Source organism: Cebus imitator, unplaced genomic scaffold (genome assembly GCF_001604975.1).
Source record: "Cebus imitator isolate Cc_AM_T3 unplaced genomic scaffold, Cebus_imitator-1.0 Scaffold894, whole genome shotgun sequence".
Lineage (NCBI taxonomy): Eukaryota > Metazoa > Chordata > Mammalia > Primates > Cebidae > Cebus > Cebus imitator.
The window spans coordinates 84,565-101,955 of record NW_016108209.1 but is presented as its reverse complement, the minus strand read 5'-3'; the positions used below and the strand labels follow the sequence as shown (position 1 = coordinate 101,955).

General features: G+C 36.1%; 1 protein-coding gene across 7 annotated transcripts in view; it reads right to left on the bottom strand.

Moving 5' to 3' along the window:
* Window positions 1–17,391, bottom strand: part of CHM (CHM Rab escort protein) — a 183,056-nt gene that overhangs the window by 85,772 nt on the left and 79,893 nt on the right. For all 7 annotated transcript variants that reach the window (XM_017520861.2, XM_037735673.1, XM_017520862.2 and 4 more), the window contains 4 exons: window positions 14,328–14,715; window positions 9,460–9,576; window positions 8,431–8,551; window positions 6,688–6,913 (listed from right to left, as the gene is read on the bottom strand). In XM_017520861.2, the coding sequence (XP_017376350.1) occupies window positions 6,688–6,913; window positions 8,431–8,551; window positions 9,460–9,576; window positions 14,328–14,715 (852 nt within the window). The remainder of the gene's footprint in view (window positions 1–6,687; window positions 6,914–8,430; window positions 8,552–9,459; window positions 9,577–14,327; window positions 14,716–17,391) is intronic.

The window sequence follows — 17,391 nt, the reverse complement described above, 5'->3', positions numbered from 1 at the left end:
AAGCTCCATAGGACTGAGTAGCAAGTGGCAACATGAGAGAAAACGTGGTGTGTCTCCTCTGAATCAGGCAATGACACAGGAAGTGAAAAAGAGTAAGTAAGAAAACCACAGGACTCCCCGCTCTTAGATTCAGTTGATAGAAGGACCTCTGGCTCCTGGGGGACATGGCACTCCCCATTTATTCCTACTTTGACAAGTAATCAGAAGAGGAAGAGCTTGTCTAGAAATACACAGATCTATCATATTCGGAAACAAGTTACTTCCAAATTTATAATGTTCTCACCTAAAGTCATAAAATCATATATTTGGGAAATGTAAATTTAAGAAGACCTACTTCCAGTGGTAAACTGAACTAGATACTATGAAGAGACTTCCTGTTAATACCAAAACTAGGTCATGTATGAAATAACTGTTATTGAACCCACGACACTGAAGGAGGAAGAGAAATGTCCACGGGAAACACTGATCTCCATGTACATACAATACAAACCCTAACCTAAAAGCTTTGAGCAAAAAACACTGAAATTAAAAAAAAACAAAAAAAGTCTTGTGACAGTATCACTATGTGGAGGTTGTATTGCATTATTAAGTGAGAACGCCCAAAGGGAACTAAAATGGTCTCAAGTCTTTACTGCCTTGATGATAAAGCAAACACAAATAATCCCTGAAGAAAGGCACTTCTAATTTAGGTCTCCAGTTTAAAATCAATCAAATATAAACTCTCAGCCAAGGAAAAGCACTGCAGACACACAAAAAATAAACCATTGAGATGAATCAATAGAAGCAATACATGGTAATATTAGACCGTTATGAAGTTTAAATATTAGAGTTATCAGAAAGAGAATGTAAAATATCTATACATGAAATGATTAAAAAAATAGAATAAGTAATTTCGAAAAATGGACAAGTAAAATAATATATCAAGAATGACAAGAAAGACAGGGAGAAGTTCTAAAAATGAAAGATAATATTGAAAAAAATGAATGGGTTACAGGTGAAGAGAATTACTATACTGGAATACAGATCTTAATTATGTATCCAGAATGCAGCCAGAAAGACAGGAAGATAGCAAATATAAAAAAGAGATTCAAAGATATAGAAGAGAGAATTCTAAGTTCTAAAACATACCTATTTAGGGCTCCAAAAAGGTGAGAAGAAAAAAGGAAGAAAAACAACACTTATAGAGATATTGGCTGATAAATTTCCAAAACAATAAACAACATAAATTTACAGACAGAGGAAGCACAATATATTTGCTTGAGCCACAGGACAATGTAGAACTAAAATGGTTGAATAATGCTAATTTTATATGGTTTGACCTATACTAAGCAAGATAAATCTAAAGAAATCAACACCTAAGATTTACTGTAGGAAAAATATGGAACACAAAAGACAAACTATATTAAAAATGTGAGAGAAAAAAGGTAACTTTGTAACTTTTCATAATAAAGAAATGGCAAAGTAGGCTGACATTGAACTCTTCAGCAGCAAAAATGGAACACAAATGACAATGGAATAAAATTTTAAAGTAATGAAAAGAAAAAAATTGTCAGCCTAGCATTGTTTACTCAGTAAACTTCCACTCAAGACAAAAAAGAAGAAAAAGTTATTATTAGATACATGCAATTAGGAAGCATTTGCCACCAATAGTCGTAAACTAGAAGAACTATTCTTAAATGCTTATATTAGGAAATTTTTTAAAGATGCATACTTAATTCATGAAGTTTCAGCCTAATAATTGCAAGGGCATGGAAAGGGAGAGATGATCTAAATAAAACCCAAAGAAGGCAAAATAAAGGCGATAATAAAGAGCAGAAAATAATGAATTAGGACACAAAGCTACAACTGAATAAAAAAATCCCAAATTTGATTTCTGAAAAACAGAGAGAGGTTGTAAAACTTGCCCAAAGTTATATGGCTAACAAACAGAAAATCCTGGACTTAAGATCTTTTTTCCATACTTCAGGTATACTATATGACCTCCCAAAAAAAGCTAAGTATAACAAAAAAGATTGCTCTATTTGACTACATTAATCTTCATGACTTTTATGTATCATAAAAACCATAAGACAAAATGTATCCAACACATATAACTGAAAGAAGATCAATAATGAGAATACATTTTAAAACTCCTACAAATCAGTAAGAAAAAGACAACAACCCAAGAGACAAATAGGCAAAAGTCAACAACCAGAGGGTGGAGGAAGATGGTCAAATAAAAGCCTCTAGTGATCATGATCATCCCTCCCACAGGAACACCAAATTTTAACAACTAACTACACACACAAAAAGCACCATCATAAGAAGCAAAATTCAGGTAAGCAATCACAGTGCCAGGCTGCAACTTCCTATCACGGAAGGAGGCACTGAAGACAAGTCTTGAATTGCTGACGCCACCCCTCCCCAATTCCATGGCAGTGGCCACGTGGTGTGGAGAGAGAAATCTATGCATTTGAGGGAGCGAGAGCATAGCCACTGAAGGATGTAGCATTGAACTTGGTGCTGCCCTGCCAGTGGAGAACAAAGCTATGCTGGGCTCAGCTAGCATTGAAAGAGCATTTGGACCAGCCCTAGCAAGAGAGGAATGGCCCATCCCAGCAGATGGAACTCGAGCTTCTCAGCAAGCCTTGCCACAATGGGCTAAAGTGCTCTGGAGTTCTAGGCAAACTTGAAAGGCAGTCTAGGACACAAAGACTGTAAATCCTAGGCAAGTGCTAATGTTGGGCTGGGCTTAGAGCCCGTGGACTAGGGCAGCACATGACCTACGGAGAAATCAGCCTGGGTAGCTAAGGGAGTGCTTGTGCCACCCCTCCCCAAACCCTAGGCTATTCGGCTCACAACAATGAAGGTAAATAATTCCTTCTGCTTGAGAAGAGGAGAGCAAAGAGTAAGAGGACTTTGTCTTGCATCCTGGATCGCAGTTCAGCCACAAAAAGATATCAGGCAGAGTCATAAGACCGCCATTCTAGATCCTAACTCCCAGAAAACATTTCTAGACATACCATGGACCATAAGGGAACCCACTGCCAGGAAAGGAAGGACCCAATCCTGGCAGGGTTCATAACCTGCTGGTTAAAAAGCCCTTGGGTACAGAATAATCAACAGTAATATCCAGGTAGTATACCGTGAGCCTGGGGTGAGATTCTGAGACAGGTTGGCTTCAGGTGAAACCCAGTACCTTCGCAGCTGTGGTGTCTATGGAGAAAGACTTCTGCTTGAGAAAAACAGAGAAAAAAGAAAAGGGCCCTTTGTTGTGTGCTAAGCACCAACTCGGCCATAGGGGTGCAGAGTACCAAGCAGGCTCTTGGGGACCCCAAGTCAAGGCCTAGGCTCTTAGACAGCCTTTCTAGACCTACCCTTGGTCAGAGGGGATCACACTGCCACAAAGGGTAAGGCCCAGGCCTGGAAGCATTCTACACAAGCTTACTGAAGAGCACTTGGGATTTAAGTGAACATCAGGGGTGGCCTGGCAGAACTCCCAGTGGGCCAGTGGCTGTGGTGACTACTGGGAAAGGCTGAGAGAAGTAAAATTATCCTTGCTTGCAGATGATATAATTTTATAGTTGGAGAAGCCTAAAGTCTCCATCAAGAAACTATTAGACTGACAAATTCACTAAAGTTGCAGGATATAAAATCAATATAAAATATCAGTAGCATTTCTATATGTCAACACTGAAAAATCTGAAAAAGAAATTTTAAAAAGTAATCTCAATTAGAATACCCACAAATGCAATTAAATACCACGGAATTAATCAAAGAAGTGAAAGATTCCTACAATGAAATCTATAAAACACTGATGAAGACATTGAAGAGGACACAAAGAAATGGAAAACCATTCCATGTTCATGGACTGGAAGAATCAATACTGTTAAGATGTCCATACTACACAAAGCAATCTACAGATTTAATGTGATCTATATCAAAATATCAATGGCATTCTTCAGAGAAATAAAAAAATCCTAAATGTATATGGAACCACAAAAGACCCAGAATAGCCAAAGCTATCCTGAGCTAAAAGAACAACACTGGAGGAATCACATTACCTTACTTCAAAATAGTCACCGAAACAGCATGCTACTGTAATAGAAACAGACACATAAACCAAAGGAACAGAACAGAGAACCCAGAAACAAATCCACACACCCACAATGAACTCATTTTTGACAAAGGTGCCAAGAATATACACTGGGTAAAAGACAGTCTTTTCAATAAAGGGTGTTGGGATAACTGGATATCCACATGCAGAAAAATGAAGCTAGATCCCATCTTTCACTGTATATAAAAAGCAAATCCAAATGGATTAAAGAGTTATACCTAACGCCTCAAACTATGAATCTACTACAAGAAAACATTGGAGAAAACCTCTAGGATACTGGTCTGGGCAAAGATTTCTTGAACAATGCCCCATAAGTACCGGCAACTAAAGCAAAAATGGACAAATGGGATCACATGAAGTTAAAAAGCTTCTGCACAGCAAAAGAAACCATAAAGTGAAAAGACAAACCACAGAATGAAAGAAAATATTTGCAAACTATCCATCTGACAAGGAATTAATGACCGGAATATGTAAGTAGCTCAAACAACTCTACAAGGAAAAAATCTAATGATGTGATTAAATAATGGGGAAAATAGCTGAACAGACATTTCCCAAAAGGAAATAAACAAATGGCAAAGAGACATATAAAAAGGTGCTCAACATCACTGATCATCAGATAAATGCACATCAAAACTACAATGAGATATCGTATTGCCCCAGTTAAAGTAACTTTTATTCAAAAGAAAGGCACTAGCAAATGCTGGCAAGGATATGGAGAAAAGGGAACCCTCAAACACTGTGGGTGGGAGTGTAAATTTGTACAAACACTATGGAGAACAGTTCAGAAGTTCCTCAGAAAACTAAAAATAAAACTATCATATGATCCAGCAATCCCACTGCCAGGTATATACCCTAAAGAAAGGAAATCAGTATATCAAAAGGATATCTGCATACCACATGTTGCAGCACTGTTCACAATAGTCAAGATTTGGAAGCAACCTAAGTGTCCAGCAATGGATAAATGGGTAAAGAAAATGTAGTACAGTTACACCATGGAATACTATTCGGCCATAAAAACAATGAGATCCTGATATCTGCATCAACATGGATGAAAGTGGAGGCCAAAGTGAAATAAGCCAGGCACAGAAAGATAAACAATGCATATCCTCACTTATTTGTGGGAGATAAAAATTAAAACAATTAAACATATGGAGACAGAGAGTAGAAGCATGGTTATCAGAGCCTGGGGAGGGTTTTGAGGGGGTATCGGGTCAGTGGGAATAATTAATAGGTACAAAACGTAGTTAGAAAGAATAAACAGAATCTAGTATTTGATATCACAACAGGGTGACTACAGTCAATAATGATTTAATTCTACATGTTAAAATAAAGAGTGTAATTGGATTTTTTCAACACAAAGGATAAATGCTTGAGGGGATGGATACCGCATTTACCATGACGGATTGCACTTGGCATACCTGTATTAAAGTATGCCATGTACCCCCAAAATATATATGCCTACTATGTACCCATGCACACACAAAAGATTTTTTAATGTGTAAAACAAACAAGAAAAAGACACAAACAAGTATTCCCTGAAGATAAAACATGAATGGCCAGTAAACAAATGAGAAGAGGTTCAACTTCATAGGTAATTAGGGAAATGAAAAATCAAAATCCAATGCAATGATAATTTACGTGAGTTAGACTGACAAAAAATTTTTAAATCTTGGCAAACATGTAAAGTTTTGGGTATTCTTTTTTTTTTTTTTTTTTTTTTTTTTTTTTTTTTTTTTTTTTTTTTTTTTTTTTTTTTGAGACAGAGTTTCACTCTTGTTACCTAGGCTGGAGTGCAATGGCGCGATCTCGGCTCACCGCAACCTCCGCCTCCTGGGTTCAGGCAATTCTCCTGCCTCAGCCTCCCCAGCAGCTGGGACTACAGGCACACGCCACCATGCCCAGCTAATTTTTTGTATTTTTAGTAGAGACGGGGTTTCATCATGTTGACCAGGATGGTCTCGATCTCTTGACCTCGTGATCCACCCGCCTCGGCCTCCCACAGTGCTGGGATTACAGGCTTGAGCCACCGCGCCCGGCCTTTGGGTATTCTTATGTACTGCTAAAAGGTTATAATTGGTACAGCCCTCTAGAGAAATAACTGGACGCTATGTTGTAAAGTGTTAACATTCATGTATCTCATGACTCGGGAATGCCACTGCTAGATATCTTTCCGAGAGAAATTCTTGAACATATATAACTTGAAACATACACAAGGGTGTTAATCGCAAAAAACTGGAAACATCCTGTGTTCATCAACAGAAAAATGAAAAAATAGATTGTGGTGTAGTCACAATAAAATACTACATATAGCAATAAAAATTAACTAAAATGACTCAATGACAATACTTTCCATCATGCTATTGAGTGGAAAAAGGAATTTATAGCATTTTTATAAAGCTCAAAACTAGGTCACATTGAATATATCACTTAGTTTTGTAGACAGGCAGGAAATAGATTATTTAAAAAAATAGAACAAAGTATGTGTTTGCATACACTACATCTTGAACAAATGTCTTTTTTGCCTTCCTAATTTTCATCTGTTATTCAAGTATCACCTTTAGAAGGGACAAGAAAACCAATGGCAAACTTACCTGCAGAAACACTGGGGGAGTTCTCCTTGTCCATATAAAGGAAACAAAAATGGAGTGTTGCCATACCGCCCAAGACAGTGAAGAAAGTTTTTGGTAGCTTTGAGACCATCTATGGTACTGCTGGCTGTCTGTGATGTCATTGCAATTGAATGCAGGACAATATATTGAAGGTTGGGGGTTAATTTTTGAGTTTTTAAATATTCATAAAATGTAATCTCTTCATAGCCTATGAAAAGATGAAATTTTATCACTTACAATCAGAACTAAACTTCTATTTAAAGCAACCCCACAAAAAGGAGATAAAGTGTGTTTCAAAATCTTCACAAAGGCTGCAGGTTGGTATTACTATATTTTGGACAACGAAGGTTGATCTTAGAAAAAAGTGAAAACAATCTTGTTCTCCTATTTGGAGTAATGGCACATTTTTAAGCTTTAAACAATGAATTTTGATTGAGCATTTTGCGGATTTAAAAAAAAAAAAAAAAAAAAAAACACTAGAAAATAATTAAATAATTGAATGGGTTACCATAGTTTGCAATTACCTCACTTTACTATCATGAAACCTGCAGGATAATGCCAATAATGGTACTTGAAAATATTAAAACACTATGACAACATGGGAATGTAGTAATTTAAAATGATAAATATGTGAGTTTTGCAAAATGTATACTTCTCACTAATACTCAGAAAATAAACTAAAAAATAATAAAACGAATTTCTGTGTGGCTACTATAATCAGTCTTTTGGCCATATAATCACATCAAAACATGTGGGACCCTTAACAGCTACTCCTTTAAACCAAGAACAGAAAACTACATTGGACTGTTAGTGGCGGGAAACACAATCCCATGACAAAAGACAAAAACTTTACAGAAATAATTTACATAAATAAAAATTATAAAAATTTACTGAGAGAATTTAAGTTTACACAGCCACTATGGATAACAACATGACAGAATCTAGTAGACTTGAAGGGTTAAGAGCAAGGATTAGAATTTTATTATTTCACAGAGGAAAAAAACTACTGCTGAACTTCTCATTATAACTTTAAATGATCAATGGTATCTTTCAATTTTGGATAACACTTTCAGACCAAAGGACTTAAAAGAATACAGCTCTGATACTAAAATGGCATAATCAATTTTTAACAGACTGTGAAGTAACTGTCCCCAGATCACATAGTGAAATAGATAAAAGCCAAGAACAGAAACCATGCCTTTTCTGAATCTACTATTTTCCCCTCATATACCATCTAGCTTTTTATTTTTCAAACAAAATTGTTCAAGATTCTAGGCAAATCCTGGAAAATGAAAACATATATAGTATTTCCATTTATGAGAAAAAATAATGGACTCATGAAAAGGGATTATCATCTATGAGGAGTCAGCTGACAGTAGTATTTAAATAATAAGAATAAAAATTAAAATCTAGCATGCCACTTCAGCAATAATGAAAATATCTGCACTATAGCCACATGTGACTATGGAGCCCTTGAAATATGGCTAATGAGACTGAGAAACTGAATGTTTTTATTTTATTTCATTTTAATTAATTTAAATAGCAACACGTTACTAATGGCTAACCTATTGAATAGTGCAGTTAAAATGCATTTTAAAACAGTAATAAGTGGCTCACTTATTATGCTTTAAGGAGTTTAATGCTTTAATATGCTCACAGAGCGAGCATATTAAAATAGTAAGAAATGTCAAATAATTGGAGAACACAACTTAATGAAAAAAGTACCTTTATATTCATCAGGATATTTCTCATATTCCATACAAAATGTAAGAAATTTCATTAGCATTCGCTTTTCTACCATAGAAAGTTGTTTGCTATTAAAGACATCTGCTCTGGAACAAGGTACCTGAAAAATATTATAATTTTAAGTTAAAAAACTGCTTCCCAATGATACAAGTATTCCAAATTATACTTTTTCCCCTTTACATGTAACAGGATTATCATTTCTACTGTAGCCAGGCTTTTTCACATCACCTTCCATCAGTACTAATGGCATCTCTGCTAACTTCAGAGCTAATTGTGAGCTTTCTTACTTAATTCTGCCAAGTTACTCCTCATGCCATTAAAAGGCTAACGGCATCTCACCCTAACACAGAACAAATTTAGCAGTGCTATCTAAAACAAATACTGTGGTTCTCCCAACATACATGTTAGCACATTTTTATGCCTTTTCTCCAATTAATCTGCCTTTTGTGAGTTCATTTTTCAGTGAAACTTCCGAGGGTTAAGAGGGAGTGTTTCCCTTGGTCCCTACAGTTTTGGTGCCATAAGCAGGATAGCAAAGCTGTGCTCTTCTGGAAACTGCAGTCAAGAACCCAGGATCTGATCAGCTGTCACAAGGGTCAGAATTGTTTACCAGCAAGGCTCCAGGCCTCCTTCTGTCTGTGGAATCTGATCAAGTGGACAGTAAAAAAAAAAAAAAAAAAAAAAAAAAATCACTGTTTCTTTCTTTTCCCTCTCCAAAATATTGATTAATGGGAGAAAAGGATTTGTGTGACTAGTCTTGGGTGTAGTGCCCCTGGTGTGCTTTTTGGTACTTCGTGCACTTTTTGGTACCAACACTAAGCTGCAGAATAAGTCATGAGAAAATTAGCACTAGAAATTTTAATTAAGCATTTACATTTGTAAATCACTATACAGGACTGGAACTTCCTGCTTTATGAGGAAAATAACAATTTTATTTGCTTATCTTTCCAAAACAAACAATAATAACTTAAGCTGATGCCCAGTTACAATTCTTGATCGCCACAGTACCTGTTCCACTCTTCCATCTCGAAATGCAAGAATCCTGGTAATATTTTTAAACTCTGCATATCGACTAACATTAGATTTGATTAGAAGATCAATTAGTAATCCTCGAGAATACAGCAGCTGTACAAAGAAAATATTTTAGAAGATAGAAGTTGAAATAGTGGAAAAATTGGGAAACAATAAAGATACATAATTTTGTTATATTTTTGATCATTTGTAGGAAGTATCATACCCATAAATATTATAATATATAACACAATCTATTACAGGTTTATAATTGATTAGCTGAAATTCACAATCCAAAAAACTTTGCAATCCATAAGTTTTTTCATAACTTGTTTAGCAGCAAAACATGATCCAAACTGATAAGGCACTTCTGGCTTTGTTTGTCCAAATTAATGTAAATATTCATACATTTCACTGTAGAAATAATGTGTTTAGAGTGCCTCCTCAGACCCTGCTAATAATTCAACCTAACATATAACATAGCAGCATATGTACTTCATTATTTCCTAAAATATTTTTTTTTTAATCTTAATGACAGAACACACCAGGCCCTGAGGATTTTGGATAAGAGACTATAGTTTTACACAAAGCCAGGTAGTTATAAGAAGAAATCAGCCCAGTGAACCTCCCTACCGCATTAAAAAAGAAAAAAATATTTGTCATGCATTTATACTCAAAGAGTCAAATTATAAGGTCCCTCTGTAATTCTAGAAGTCTGGGTTTATATGAGATAAGTTGTTCTCAAAAATCGAAGATGATGGTTATTGCTGGCAAGGACGTGAGAAATTGACTTAATCTTTCAGCATCTCATAAGTAGTATCAGAGAGATAAAAGCAATAATGTTAAGTATTATCTAGCCCGTTAACCTTACGGTTAAATGCAACAGATCTGACTTTTTCCTACATTAAGATACTCTTAAATAATGTCTGTAACTCAATAAATATTAAAAACAAATGTTACATCTATAAGTGGGGAAAAAGAAAATTAGCTTTACTATACAAAGAAAAAGGAATCTCGAAAATCAATCTAAACCATTAATCTGAACATCTAATAAGTCAGTAAAAATTACCAGTAAATCAATACCATTCAAGTAAAATTTTATAAACTAATAGTTCAGCATTCTGTAAAACCAAATTGACATCGCTTTTTAAAAACTAATCTCATTATCCTGATTAAATATGGCATGTTACTTCATTACCCTCTTTCTAACACACTACAAAACTGATACAGCCCATGCCAATTCTTAACTCTATAATAATGATAAAAAAGTTACTTCAAAAAACTCATTTTTTAAAAAGACACACATTTGAGATTCAAGGATCCCTAAATAGCCATAATAATTTCACAAACATTAAGATATAAAACCAAAAAATGCATTTTTATTGAATAAGATACAATAAAGCTTAAGGTTTAATGCCAGCTTGAAAAATAATGCATTTAAGATACCACAAAAAAACAAAAACAAATTTCAATTAAAATTATACTAGATGTTTGTTTCTGATGCTCAGAAATAATAAACGTATACAATATTAAAAAATCTAAGCCTCTTTTTCTTTTCTCTTTTTTTTTGAGGCAGAATCTCACTCTGTTGCCCAGGCTGGAGTGCAGTGGCTCTATCTCAGCTCACTGCAACCTGTCTCCCAGGTTCAAGCCATTCTTCTGTTCCAGCCTCTTGAGTATCTGGGATTACAGGCATGTACTACCACGTCCAGCTAATTTTTTGTATTTAGTAGAGACGGGGTTTCACCATGTTGGTCAGGCTGGTCTCGAACTCCCGACTTTAGGTGATCCACCCACCTCAGCTTCCCAAAGTGCTGGGATTACAGGCATGAGCCACGGTGCCCGGCCTAAGCCTTTTTTTAACCACCCTCTAAGTGATCTACCACAGCAATTCTAAGTGATCTACCACAGTGATGAGGGGCTAAAGAGCAGTGCAATTTGATTACAATAATGGAAATTAGATTTAATAATTACCAATTTTTCCTTCACTTAGCATGTTGATTCCATAATTACAAAGAGTATGGACTTACTTAGAAATGAACTTTCATTTTAAGAATTTCATCTTTGATCTTCTCTATTAGTCTGAGCAGTATGAAACTATACATATTTAACTAACCTACCCTGAGCTATTACTTTTTAAAAGGCTATATACATGAATGTGTATTGTAAACTGCAAAGCCCCACAGTATGTGATAATTATATCACGATGCCTTTGAGGTCGAACGCATATAGAAATGTCAAGTAGTTTAGAGATACTGAGTTAGACTTTAGAAAAGAGGTAGGATTTGGTCAGGTGCAGTGGATCACGTCTGTAATCCCAGGACTTTGGGAGGCCGAAGAGGGTGGATCACGAGGTCAGGAGATCGAGACCATCCTCATCAACTTGGTGAAACACCGTCTCTATTAAAAATACAAAGATTAGCCAGGCATGGTGGCACGCACCAAAGTCCCAGCTACTCAGTAGGCTGAGGCAGGAGAATGGCTTGAACCCACGAGGTGGAAGTTGCAGTGAACCAAGATCACGCCACTCACTGCACTCCAGCCTGGCGACTGAGCAAGACTCCATCTCAAAAAAAAAAAAAAATAATAAAAGAGGTAGGGCTTTAAGATAGATATTTGGCAATCATCCTAAACTTAGATGTTATTAACTACAATTATCAAAACAGATGAATTTCTAAGGAGTGACCAATTGCCCCAGTAGCATGGAATACATGCTTTCCATTCAGTATGCACTGAATATGTATTAAATGACTTACATTTTAAAAACTGACAATAAATCTCCTGTATTACCATGGTTATATGTGATTTAGATACTTCTGGTTTTGAAAATGAGTACAATAACTGATTCTTAGTTATTTTGTAGAATCTATTAAAAAATGAAAACTCTGCAGGACACAGTCCCAACTGCCTAGTCCACTGCCTCTAGACATGTTTGATTTTTACTTACAGTAGAGAACTGGTTACTACTGGCCATTCAAACCCATGAAAATACCCACAAGTCTCCTTCAGAGTATCTTCAAAAGTGTCAACTTCTAATTTAACTGTATTTTTCCTCCCACAACCAGCATTCATTTTCTTATACAACTGAATAATTTTCTACCCCAATTCCTACAATTAAAACAGTACCATCTTCTACCACTTCCCTTTGCAAGACACATACTAAATTTTAGCTAACATAAAGGTTACAGGCTTTTATGAAATAGCCTTGATTCTTAACCACATTTATATCATTATTTATTTAGGTAAAACATTCCAAATTCCAAGTAACTACTTCAAAATGGAATTTTCAGACAAAGCCCATTTGTTATTTGACTTCTTCCGTTTTTACGTTTTGTTTAACCTGTTTTACAAGAGTATTGTTCATGGGACCAGGAAGGTTATTAAAGAGCTAGGATTAAACTTCCATCCACAGATGAACGGCCAAGGTAATGTGGAAAAAACCCTAGATTTCAAATCATGACAGGGTCAAAGCAAATGCAGAAGGTGGGAGAAATAGTGCGGAAGTATGAAGTAGAACCAATGCAATAGCCAATAACGTAAAATCAGACACAGAGTGCTACATGACAGACAGAACAATGGGTAGTAAAAAAAAAATTATATTTTCAGACATCAAGTTCAAAGGGAGCAAGAGTATGAGGATACGGGATTTGCAGAAACAACTTGTGGAGGGCAATGTATTGGTCCCTCTCTGTCCCCCTGGAACTTGAAGAAAGTACATTAAATTGAAAAGCCTAGTTCTGTGCTAGTTCTGTGGTAAGTCTGATGTTATTTACTATCCTCTCCTACTTCTTTTCAATTCCTTATTGTTTGTTCTCAATTTACAGGATTTAGTCTCTGATTTTCTCTACTGTTACCCTGCCCTGTATTGTAACTCTTTAAGGCCACAATCCTTTATCTTACTGGATTTCTATTCTTTTGCACTAAAAGGGTCTTGCTTCCTACAAACCCAATGCAACATTGTACCCTTCTAACACCAAGGGACCTCCTGTGAAGTTACAGTGAACTAATGTTCAAGTTAGTTATGTTCAGGAACATAACTGAAGACAATAGCTTTCTTCCCAGCCTTCCTGCCTCCATCATTATTAAATTTTCCTCTGAAGCTTTCAAACCTGAACACATGATTTTTTTGTGACTTTTTTTTTAAATTATACTTTAAATTCTGGGATACAGGTGTAGAACATCCAGGTTTGTTACATAGGTATATACATATATATGTACATACATACATATATATATATATATATATATACACACACACACACACACACACACATATATATATACACACACATATATATATAGTGGTTTGTTGCACCCATCAGCCCAACATCCACATTAGGTATTTCTTCTAATGCTGTACTATCCCTCCCCTAGACCCCTAACCTCCGACAGGATTCGGTGCGTGATGTTCCCCTTCCTGTGTCCATGTGAACACATGATTTTTAAAAATGCATTGGTTTATTCAGAGTATTCATCATAGTATAGTTGTGAAAATAGTTACTATACATAAAGGCTAAAAGAATTGATGGAAATTGACTGTAAATAATTTCTAAACAGGTCCATTAGAATTTTTCTTTTGATAGAATTCACAGTGTCCATGCATTAAGAGAATATTAGGTTGTACTCTGTGCTCAAGTACAAAAGTATTCTTCAAGTATAGATTAAAAACATATTTAAAGCATTTTAATGTGAGCACCTTAAATGTGTTTTTAATCTGCACTTAAGGAATATTTTAAATGAATTACAAACTTCTGGCTACTATCTCTTTACAAAACAAATATTCTGCATCTCAGAGAATTACAAAAATTGGGTTTATGGGCTCAGATACTGTTTTCAATGCAAAGATGAATAAAATTGGTACTTACCTTTGATACTAAATCAATATTAAATCTCCTGCCTTCTTTAATAATTTGCGAGTAAGTAATTTTATTTTTCTTTGGCTGCTCTGTGGTATCTTCTGCTATAGGCACATTTTCACTCATTTCCTCTGTTGAAGTTGATGGCACACAAGTTTTATCATCACAATGGTTTTCTTTTTCCCCTGTCACTTCAGCACCATTTACTTCTAGCGCAGTCTCTGGATCATTGCTTGGAGTTTGTTCTATGAGGATTTCACAGCTCACAGTGCTTAATGACTCATCTTCCGTAGGCAGGCAGGCAGAATCTGCAGCTTCTGTGGAGTTTGTAGATGTCACAAGAGCATGATTTTTCTGCAGTGCACCAGCTTCTTCGACATCTTCATGCAAATCCTGACTAATAAGAAATTATGATAACAATCAACACCAGACTTTTGATAATTCTACCCTGCTACATTTTTATATTGCGTCAACTTTTCACAGCAAGTTTTATTCCTTTAACCCTTTTACCAAGTTCAGTGTATTGTTTGGTTATGTGACTCAGACATTGAACATTCATCTGTTAATGTTTCAGTAAAATATGAAACACAATTAAGATTTGAAAAATATAAAGATTTCATGTCATATGCACATTTTTAAGAATTTAAGGCAGACGGGAATTGTATTTTGGAAGCAAATTACTACAGTGATGAAGAACACAGTCTTTTTTTTTTTAAATTGTACTTTACGTTCTGGGGTACATGTGCAGATCATGTAGGATTGTTGCATAGGTACATACACTGGAAGGTGGTTTGCTGCCTTCATCCTCCCATCACCTACATCTGGTATTTCTCCCCTCATTATCCCTCCCCACTCCCCGCTGTCCCTCCCCTAGCCCCTCGCAACTGACCGCAGTGTGTGATGCTCCCCTAACTGTGTCCACGTGTTCTAATTGTTCAACACCAGCCTATGAGTGATAACATGCAGTGTTTGGTTTTCTGAAAGAACACAGTCTTAAGAATAACAGATCTTGGTTCAAACCCTGACTGTATGACTAGTAAGCTCTGTGAACTTAGGCAAATTATTTATCCTCTCTGAGACCACCTCAATTATCCGTCTATGACACAGACATCATATCACCTATCTTACAAGGTTGCCTTGAAGATTAAATTAAGTACTGCATGCAAAGAGCCTGAAACACTGCCTGGGACATAGTAAATGCTCAACAGTGGTAGTTATCAAAGGTTATTATTATTGAGGAATTCCTGACTTGGTGATATGACAGAAGACCTTCAATAAAGGGGAAAAAATCTGCCATGAAAATATTAAGTTGGCCTATCACAAGGTGGTATCTAACAGAACCTTTCTGTATAATTTCCTGCCTCTTTTAGTACTGACACTGATTACTCTAGTGGAAGCCCCATTTCCAAATTTATTACTAGAGTTAACATCCTTAGTTCACCATTGTCTTGATTTATAGAAGAGGCTCCCATTCAGTCTGCCTGCTTTATGAATATCTCTGATATTTTATCCTCTACAGAACCCATTATTTTCACTGAGTTGCCACACTGCTCAATACCTGGCACAATGCCTTGTACGTGATAGGTCTTGGCAAGTAAAAATCTGCTAGCTGACTGCTCAAGAACTAACAGTACCCCTTCCTTGTATCAAATCTAAAATCTACCTCACAAAAAAAAAATCTTCCTCTTCCTCAGACAGCCTTCCTTATTTACCAACCTTCTGGTTTAATCTCCACCTACTTTCCACCAGAGTATCTCTAATTCCGAGTTTATCAATTCTAATTGCCAAATCGTGACAGTTTGTTTGGTTCATGTCATTCGTTTCTTTCGTGATTTTCTTCCCACGCTGCATAATATCATAATTCTTCCATTCTCAAACATAATCACACACGTTAATAAGCTGAAGAAAAAGTTTAAATTTCACTTCCAAGAAGTCTTCCTTAACCCAGTTACACTCATCACTCTAATATACCATGCTCCCATAATACACACATGCAGTTTACCTTGCATGTATTTATCCATTCCTTTTTAATAGTCCTTTGGTTTTCCAGTGTATGCTTTATCTTCTGAGTCAGACTGTAATTCCTTGAGGGAATACATTAACCCCCTCCTTGTGTGCCCTTCACAACACCTACCACACTGCTCTATAGATGTGGTATCTGATAAATGCTTGATGAATAATGGTTTATACATGCAAAGGATATTTTTGTTTCAAACATGAAACAAACTTATTGCAAAAAACACAAAAAATAAGGTTAAAAAAAAAAACACTGTATTGTAAATCAGAAAGTCTGGGTTCAGTGAAAAAAATAAGTGCCTCATTAAAAATAACACAATGAACACTACAAAGACGATAAAAGAATAACAAAATAACACTCAAATGTCAAGAAATAAAATGCCATATTTACTGTTACAGTAATTCTAATAAAATCTAATAAAAAAACAGATTGATATCATTAATGTTACACGAATACTTTTGAGATCTAGGAAACTAAAGTGGGGAAAACACCCACATTATTCCCTACATTCATCACTTAGGAAATACTTGGCAAGTCATTTTATCTCCCCGATTCACCACCTATAAAATGGAGATCAATCCACCTGCCTTACCTTTCATGAAACTGTGGTGAGATAAGTACACTAACAATGAAAAGTAGTTTATAAACTCTAAAAGGTTAATCAAATATGAGATACTAATCAAAAACAAGACAGTGTTAAACTACCACAGCTCAACAGTCAACTCAAAACCTATATAACGAGGTTTTCTGCATTCACATAATGAAAGCTCTTTGGCCACATAAACTCACAACAGCATGGCCATGTGGTTCTGAAGAAGACTGAGACCCGCGATGGGAGGCTGGTGTCCAAATCCTCTGATGTCCTGCCCAAGTGAACAGCTGCAACAGCCCCTCCCAGCCTGCCCCTCCCCTCCTGAGGCTGCCCCAGAGCCCAGAAGGGAGGTTGCTGTACAGGGGAGCACAGGGAACGGGAGACCCACCCGACGCTCAGCCCTAGCCCTCAGCCCACTCGCGGGGAGTTTACTGCCTGGGGACCCCCTTGCCCATGCCTCCAGC